At 36.5% G+C, this 9,527-nt stretch overlaps 1 protein-coding gene across 6 annotated transcripts in view; it reads left to right on the forward strand.

The window, feature by feature from the left end:
* Positions 1-9,527, forward strand: part of ARNT (aryl hydrocarbon receptor nuclear translocator) — a 42,959-nt gene that overhangs the window by 28,885 nt on the left and 4,547 nt on the right. For all 6 annotated transcript variants that reach the window (XM_014540670.1, XM_014540671.1, XM_014540672.1 and 3 more), the window contains 7 exons: positions 1,384-1,458; positions 3,613-3,764; positions 6,250-6,360; positions 6,512-6,584; positions 6,738-6,861; positions 7,051-7,153; positions 7,538-7,685. In XM_014540670.1, coding sequence (XP_014396156.1) covers positions 1,384-1,458; positions 3,613-3,764; positions 6,250-6,360; positions 6,512-6,584; positions 6,738-6,861; positions 7,051-7,153; positions 7,538-7,685 — 786 coding nt within the window. The remainder of the gene's footprint in view (positions 1-1,383; positions 1,459-3,612; positions 3,765-6,249; positions 6,361-6,511; positions 6,585-6,737; positions 6,862-7,050; positions 7,154-7,537; positions 7,686-9,527) is intronic.

The following is a 9,527-nucleotide window of genomic DNA, read 5'->3' on the forward strand; positions in this document are numbered from 1 at the left end:
CTTCCTCTCCCACCCCTCCTCTCTTTCTCTAAAACCAATAAAAAAAGAAAATGAAAAGACCAGCCAAAAACTGGGAGAAAATTTTGCAAATTATATATCTGAAAAAGGATTTGTATCCAGACTATATAAAGAAATCTTTAGAGGTCAACCAAAGGATTTGTATGCATGCATATAAGCATAACCAATGGACACAGACACCGGGGAGGAGGTGGTAGAGGGCATGAATGGGAGTGGGGTGGGGGGCAATGGGAGGATAAGGACACATATGTAATACCTTAATCAATAAAAATAAAAATGAAGAAATCTTATAACTCATTAAGACAGCCAGTAATTTCAGTGGACATTTCATTAAAGAAGTAATGTAAATGCCATGTAAAAAGATATTCATCATCATCAGTCATTAGTTAAGTGCAAATTAAAACCACAGTGAGATACCACTGCATGCCCACTAGAATAACTATAATTAGGAAGTGTTCTCCGTGTTACCTCATTTAAGAAATTTAATTAAAAAAAAATTTTTAAAGTATTGACAAGAATGTGGAGAAACTGGAACCATCATACATTGTTGGCAGACGTAAAATGGTAAAGCCACTTTGGAAAAACATTTTGGCAGTTTCTTAAAAAGTTAAACATACACTTATCTCATAACCCAGCAATTCTACTAGTATTTACCCAAGAGAAATGAAAAATTGTTTCACACAGATTTATACACAGATATTCATAGCTCTATTATTCATAATAGCCAAAAAGTGAAACAATTTAAATATCCATTAACTAGTGAATGGATTCTCAAACTGTGGTATATCCATGTTAGAATGCTGCTGAGCAATAAAAAGGAATATATTATTGTAGTAACATAGGTGAACTTTAAAACTATGTTCAATGAAAGAAGCCAGACATAAAAGATTACCTATATTGTATGATTTCATTTATATGAAATTTCTAGAAAAGGCGAAACTAAAAAAGCAGAAAGCAGACTAATGGTTGGCTAGGAAATTGGGAGCAGAGATTGACCATAAAGAGGCAAAAGGGATCTTTTGGGGCAGTGGACATGTTCTAAAACTGGACTGTGGTAATGGTTGCTGTACAAATGTACTGTAAGTCATCAAATTGTACACTAAGAATGAGCGAATTATATATGTAAATTATAACCTCAAATCTAAAAAAATGTAGTTATAATAAACATACAATGCTCTGAAAGGAAAATGCTCCAGAGGCCAGTTTAGAAGATTCCATCTTTTCTTTTTTTTTTTTTTCCTCTTCCACACTTATCTATAATCCTAGGATAAAGACAGGAGAAATAAAATCCAACCCCCCTGTAATGGACCAGGAAAGTTAGATGCTCATAAAAGTGTTGATCTTACTCTTCTTTTTCCCTTTTAGGAACTTTTAGGAAAGAATATTGTAGAATTCTGTCATCCTGAAGACCAGCGGCTTCTAAGAGACAGCTTCCAACAGGTAACTTTTTTTCCTGGTTTGGATTTGAGTAATATTTTTATCTAATATCTTTTATCACATTCATTCTACAAATATTTATTGACTACAGATTAATTGAGTATTGTGATAGGCACTACAGTTTTACATTCTGTAGTACTTAACCTGTATTTTTAAGGAACAGAAAAAGACCAATCTTTGAAACTGTGAATAATGTCCAAGGTATTTTAGTTTGGTTTTGGCTACTAACTGTCTTGAATCTAACTAGCTGCATCGCTTTAAAGTATGTAAATACTCTATGCTTTACTGAACTGTGGATAGTATTAGAAAAATTCATTTTATAGTTCTTATATAGTTAACTCTTAATTGTAAGCTGACTCTTCAATTGTAATTTTCAGGCCCTATATCCTGAAAATATCTGGTGAATAAGGTAGTTCTTACTTTATACCAGACTAGTTAATTTTTCTCTTTATGCCGCAGTAGTGTCCTCATTGATACAGTAGGTATGATAATAGTATTTAAATTCAGAGGGTTGTTGGGAAGATGAAATAAGATAATGCAGTAAAGCACATAACCAGCTTCTGGAGGAAATCAGACATTGGCAGTGAAAAGTCTGTCTCCCGAGTACTCAGCATTACCAGTTCATCCACTCGGCTGCAGCTCACAGAAGGATCACATTCCATGTATGTCTAGTCTCAAAACCTAGTCTGACTTGTGTGGAAATTATTCAAAGCTAAAGGTACAAACCTTCAGTAGTGTGAGAACATACTGTACAGTATATTTTAAATCCATGAAATTTATCATTCTGATGTTTTTGGCCACAGAGTATTATTTTATCACTTCTGGAAAATGTTTATTTCAAGATAGCTTTAATGGCCCATATATACACTCCATAATCTCAAGGTTATTATTTTGACATCAGTTGTTGATATGATTTTAGAGTATATAAGTAAAAGTGCTTTTTAATGGGCATTCTACAGCTGCTTACTTAGTTACTGCTTTCCAGATTTTGATGTTTCTTAAATCTAGATGGACTTTTTTTTTCCAGTGCATTAATTTAGTTATTATTTCCAATGAAGCTTCCTTTTCTTTATTTTCCTCATTTTGATTATTTCAGTGCTTTGTTTCGCACTTGATTTGTAAAAGTTTTAGACATATATTTAAAATGTGCTATTTTATTATTGCTAAATTAAGTATGTCCCATTTTCCACTACACTTATTTTTCACTCAGTTTGTAAGATAAGCAGATACTGCCGCCGCATTCATCAGCTGAAACATAAATGTTACCATTTACTTAAAAAAAATTTTTAAGTGTAGATATTTTGAAGTACTGGGCTTATACTTCATTGGAATAGATATGTACAGCAATAAGCAGGTTTTCAGAACCAGTACTTAGTTTGTGTACAAACGTAATTATGTTCATTTTATATATTCTACAGTGAATACATTTAACTTTTAAAAGCTACTTACTATTGTTTAAATGCAAATATTTACATTACATTTTTTTATCATGTTAAGTGAATGTTGATGTTTTTAAAAGAAAAAGCACAAAACCTAGTGGTTGACATATAGAAACTACAAAATAAATATTACTGCTAATAATACCTTTTTATTGTTAGAGAATGAGAGTCAAAAGGTTATTTCCTATTAGACTAGAAGCTAAAATAATGTAAAACTAGGTTCTTTTGAAAAACTAAAGCAAAATAAGAACTAAAGCCAATTTTGTTTAATTTATAGAAACCTTCATGGGTGCTGTGAGAACAGAAATGCTTAGGTTTGGGGGGAAAGCTAGGATTAAGGAGCAATGCATAAGCTATATTCAGTGTTACTAAACTTATAAATTTCTAGTGTAGACTTGTAAAGCTAGATCAGCATTATCTTTAAGGGGCTTTCCAAGGGAAGTGTGGGAACATAGTCTTGTCTTTCCTGGAAAGAGTTGTTATTCCTTTTTTATTTTGACTAGAGAGGTCAGGTAACTCTGGGATTCTGGGAAGAAATATGATAAATATAACTCCGAATTATTTAGTCACTTAGTTTTCACTCCTCATACTGTTTTATTAGTAACATTGAAAGAGACAGTGACACAGGAATCTTAGGGTTATAGAGTGGGAATTTTATTTTTTAATTTTCTAAGGATAATTTTTGTGGGTTTCACTGATAGCATGAAAACTTTTTCAGGTGGTGAAATTAAAAGGCCAGGTGGTATCTGTCATGTTCCGGTTCCGGTCTAAGAACAGAGAGTGGCTCTGGATGAGAACCAGCTCCTTTACTTTCCAGAACCCTTACTCAGATGAAATTGAGTACATCATTAGTACCAACACCAATGTGAAGTATGTATTGTAAAGGCCTTTTCGAATGTTGGGATTCCTCCTGGGCCAAATCTGCTTACCTCCTTCTCTTCTACCTTTCTAGTAGTAAATAGCATTAGTTTGAAGTTCCTCATCTTCCAATTCTTACAACTTGGGTAGTTCATCCAGTAGAATAAGATTTTAATAAACAATAGATTAGAGACGAGGTTCTGAGATGTGAAAGGTTTGTATTTCAATTTTGTTTCAACCCTCTCTAGAAATGATTTTGTTGTATACACCATTTTATTGCTCTAGTCTGGCAGAATTTTTCTCTACAGCAGATATCTGAAGACTCTTTCTATAAAAAGCCAGATAGTAAACATTTTAAAGGCTTTGTGGGGCATACAGTTGCTATTGCAACTACTCTGTTATTATAGCATAAAAATAGTCCTAGACGAATAAAATGAGCAAAGATATCTATCTTCCAACAAACTTTTATTTCCAAAAATGCAATGGACTGCATTTGCCCCAGACATACAAACTAAACCATAGTTTGCTTTAGAGCATGGCTCCATCACTCTTTTGTTCTCCTTTATTCCTTGATTTCTTCCTGTTTGAGCCTTCCTTCTTTGTTAAATATATACACACACAAAAAACAATTTTATTGAGATGGATTTCACATACTATACAGTTCACTTATTTAAAGTATACATATTTTTAAAGTATGTCACATGATTGTGCAACTATTACCACAATCTAATGTCATCTATCCTAAAAGAAATCCTGTACTTTAGTCACCCCTCCAAGTCCTGTGCAACTAATCTACTCTGTCTCCATAAATTTACCTATTCTAGCTAGACAGTTCATATAAATGGAATCATACAATATGTGGTTCCTTTGTGACTAGCCTCTTTCACTTACTATAATATTTTAAGGTCATCCATGTTATAGCATGTATCAGTACTTCATTTCTTTTTATTGCCAAATAAAATTCTTTTGTATGGATATCCCACATTTTGTTTATTCCTTCATTGGTTGATGGACATTGAGTTGTTTCCACTTTTTGGCTATTAAGAATACTGCTACGAACATTTGTGTACTAGTTTTTGTGTGGGTATGTTTTTGTTTTTTTAAAAATATATTTTATTGAATTTTTTACAGAGAGGATGGGAGAGGGATAGAGAGTTAGAAACATCAATGAGAGGGAAACATCGATCAGCTGCCTCCTGCACACCTCCCACTGGGGATGTGCCCGCAACCAAGGTACATGCCCTTAGTCGGAATCAAACCTGGGACCCTTCAGTCCATAGGGTGATGCTCTATCCACTGAGCCAAACCGGTTAGGGCTGTGTGGGTATGTTTTTATTCTCATGGATATATACCTAGGAGTGGAATTGCTGGGTCATATGGTAACTCTGTGTTTAATCTTTTGAGGAACTGCCCAACTGTTTTCCAGAGCTGCTCTCCCATTTTATATTCCTGTCAGCAATGTATGAGGATTGCAGTTTCTCTACATTCTTGCTGTCCTTTTTTATTATACATATCCTAGCAGGTGTAAAGTTCTTTTTTATTTAGTCTCTCTATGTAGAATTGGCTTTGAATCACCTCTTGAAGATCTGATTTTATAAATAATTAGCAGTATGACTAGCACCTGGTGATGACATTGAGCCTGTATTCTCCAATTCAATTGTTAGGGCGTGTAAAGTTTAATTCTCTCTTAAATTAACTTAGTATAATGGATTGAGTTAGAAATTTTTATTAACTTAGGACTCAGGTATATATGTTTATGGTCATTGTAGGTTTTTATTTATTTTGTTTTTGCATCTTTATATAACAGAACAACTATTGTTTTGTGTTTACATTTTGTTTAAAATTTGAAATCTTTTTAGGAACTTTTTTCTGGAAATAATGGCTTCCCCCATTTTTACATAGAGTTTTCCCCACCACAATTAATTTTAATTAGTAATGTTTTAAAGTAAATACTCTTTATAGAAAATTTGGAAAGTATTGAAAACTATAAGAGAAAGTAAAAAAAAAAAATTTCCCTATCCAGAAATAGTCCTTTTTTTAAAAAAAATTTTTTTTTTATTTTATATGTGCCCTGACCAGGAATTGAACCGTGATCTACTGGTTTATAGTTGATGCTCAACCACTGAGCAACACCGGCCGGGCCAGAAATAATCCTTTTTATGTTTCAGTAAATGTACTTTCAGTTTTTCACTTAGGCTTTTTAAAAACACTATATGTATATGCGCGCACATCCACACAACTAGGTACTGAATACCTAGGAAGAGTTAGAACCCGAACAAGAAGAACCCATGTGCCATAGGACATAATTTCTCTTTGTGCCGTGTTGTCCATGGTGTGAATTATTTGTCGACTCTGAGGTCATAGGTTGCCTTTAGGATTGGACTTGAAAGGGAATTTATTAGGGATCACCCCACCTACAAGTGAATATATAGAGCTTTATGTACAAGCAGTGTTAGATATATTTTTTCTCAGTTTTATCTTCTCTCCATTTTCCCAGGAATTCCAGCCAGGAACCACGGCCTACACTGTCCAACACGATTCAGAGGCCACAGCTAGGTCCCACAGCTAATTTATCCCTGGAGATGGGCTCAGGGCAGCTGGCACCCAGGTGAGAAATGGTGGAAGAATCATTTATTGAACAGTGTCTAGTCCAGGGCCGTCTGCAATCCCATTATTTTTTTATTTTGTTAAGCCTTTTCCCCAGATTCTTAAAAAAATTTTTCCCCCCTATTTCTCTCCTCACTGGCTTTAACATATAGGCAGCAGCAACAACAAACAGAACTGGACGTAGTACCAGGAAGAGATGGACTGGCCAGCTACAATCATTCCCAGGTTAGTGTATCTTCTTTGAAGATGGACCGTGAGCATTTTTAAAGAAATGTCTCCCAGTGCCAGTTAGAGTGTAAATGTATCTAAGTGAATTTTAGGGTTATTGAATTATCATGTTAAACCTTTCATGGTTATTTTTATCATTGTATTCCACAGGTTTCTGTTCAGCCTGTGACAACCACAGGGCCAGAACACAGCAAGCCCCTTGAGAAGTCAGATGGTCTGTTTGCCCAGGATAGAGATCCAAGATTTTCAGAAATCTATTCCAACATCAATGCAGGTATGTTTCTTACTCATTCTCCTTTTAAATTCTCATTTTGATCACTTACTGATGGGTCTGCTGCTGCCCAATCAGTAGTCTTCCAACATTCCCTCTTAGTCATGATACCTCATGAGTAAATAGGAACTTGCTGAACTAATATAGTACAGCCCCTTGACTGGCCCTCCCCCAACTCCTTTTGGTCCACAGATCAGAATAAAGGCATCTCTTCCAGCACTGTCCCTGCCACCCAACAGCTATTCTCCCAGGGCAACACATTCCCTCCTACCCCCCGGCCGGCAGAGAATTTCAGGTGAGCCCCATATGTGTGTATTGCTTTAAGGGCAACTGATGGATTCATTTGCTGAGTCCCAAGTTTTATTCTTCCCTAGCTTTCTCGGGTTATTTCAGACAAAGCAGTGGAACTTATAGGGCCTAGGATGAGGCAAGCTGCTTTTCTTCCTCCTGTGTCTTTGCACTTTGCCTATTGCCATGTTCTAGGTTCCATCTCTGTGTGTCCTGATCAGTGTGTGACTGTCAATCTTTCTGGTCTTTTCCACATTCTTTTATCAAGTTTTCCTTAACCCCAAGGAAGTCAAGGGAATCTGAGAATAGCACTAGATTGTCCTGTGATTCCTAGATTCTGTGATAAACTCATCTTTTTAATCCTTTACCTTAACTATTTGTTCACGCCTAGAAATAGTGGTCTGGCACCTCCTGTAACCATCGTCCAGCCATCAGCTTCTGCAGGACAAATGTTGGCCCAGATTTCCCGCCACTCCAACCCCACCCAGGGAGCAGCCCCAACCTGGACCCCTAGTACCCGCCCAGGCTTCTCTGCCCAGGTAAAGTTTCTCACCTGTCTTCCCCTGGATATTGTTTTTTGTTTGTTTGGTTGGGCTTTTTTCCATATGTAAAGTTATTATTGTTTATCTTAGGCTCCTTTTCCTCAACCCCCATCACCTACCTTCCAATTTTTATCTTTGTTGGGATCAACTAGATAATTAAAAACCATGGATAATCTAAAACTCAGAGTCTGTGGTGTTTACATACCCACTTTAAATCAGAATCGCTCACATAAAACATCTTGAACAGACATGATTTTCAAATGTGTTTTGGAGTAAATTCTTTTTTTTTTTAAGAGAGATTTTAAATATATATATACTTTTTATTGATTTTAGAGAGGAAAGGAGAGGGAGAGAAAGATAGAAACATCAATAATGAGAGAAAATCATTGAGCAGCTGCCTCCTGCACACTCCCCTACTGGGGATTGAGCCCGCAACCCTGGCATATGCCCTTGACTGGAATTGAACCTGGGACCCTTCAGTCAACAGGCTGACGCTCTATCCACTAAGCCAAACCCACTAGGGCTGGAGTAAATTCTAAGAGGCTTCCACTTTGTTTAGGACTACAAAATACAGGAACAAAGGAGAAAATTAATTATGAATTTAGACACAGCGATGTCTATTTACAAAAAAAAGTGTTGAAAAGTCCCTATATACTCTATATGTATATCCTATATAATAAAAGCCTAATATGCTAAGTGTCCAACCATTTGACTGTCCGACCAGTCGCTATGATGTGCACTGACCACCAGGGGCAGATGCTCTAACTGGTAGGTTGCTGCTGGGGTCTTAGTAGCTTGCTGCTGGGGTCTGGCAGATCAGGACTGGGTGAGATGGGCTGGACACACCCTGACTGGCCAACCTCCCTCGATCCCTCCCTGCCCGGCCAGCCCTTATTGGCCCCAATCGGGACTGGGCAAGACGACCCCAATTGGCCCTGATTGGGACTGGTCAAGATGCCCCCGATCAGCCCTGATCAGGATTGGGCGAGACGGGCCGGACATGCCCTGGAGCCCTCCCACAGTCCCTTCCTGGCCAGCCGGCCCTTACCAATTGGGACTGGGTGAGACGGGCCAGACACTCCCTGGAGCCCTCCCGTGGTCTCTCCCCACCCTGATCGTGCACTGGTGGGGTCCCTCAGCCTGGCCTGCACCCTCTCGCAATCCGGGATCCCTCAGGGGATGTCAGAGAGCCAGTTTCGGCCCAATCCCCGTAGGCCAAGCCGAGGGACCCCACTGGTGCACGAATCCATGCACCAGGCCTCTAGTATAATATGTTAAGATAAAGCTGATATCCTTTCATAAGTTCATATATACTTAATAATATATAACATATATAATATATAACATTCTTTATATATTATATAATAATATAAATATAAATGGTAATATTTTACATTTAAAAAGCTAAAACCAAAAGTAGGCTCCAGAATTATTATTATGCAATGTGATCTCAATTGTATAAAAAATGCATAGGAAAATAAAAACTGGAAGAAATTATCCACCATGTGTCTTTGGTGGTAGAATTGTGATTAATTTTTAAAAAGTATTTTCTTCACTTTGCAAATATTCCATAGTATAAATGGTAATATTTTACATTTAAAAAGCTAAAACCAAAAGTAGGCTCCAGAATTATTATTATGCAATGTGATCTCAATTGTATAAAAAATGCATAGGAAAATAAAAACTGGAAGAAATTATCCACCATGTGTCTTTGGTGGTAGAATTGTGATTAATTTTTAAAAAGTATTTTCTTCACTTTGCAAATATTCCATAGTGCATATACATTACTATTATGGTGAGAAAAATGCTAGTTACTAAAAAAAAAAAAAAAAAAAAAAA

Source organism: Myotis brandtii, unplaced genomic scaffold (genome assembly GCF_000412655.1).
Source record: "Myotis brandtii unplaced genomic scaffold, ASM41265v1 scaffold250, whole genome shotgun sequence".
Taxonomy (NCBI): Eukaryota; Metazoa; Chordata; class Mammalia; order Chiroptera; family Vespertilionidae; genus Myotis; species Myotis brandtii.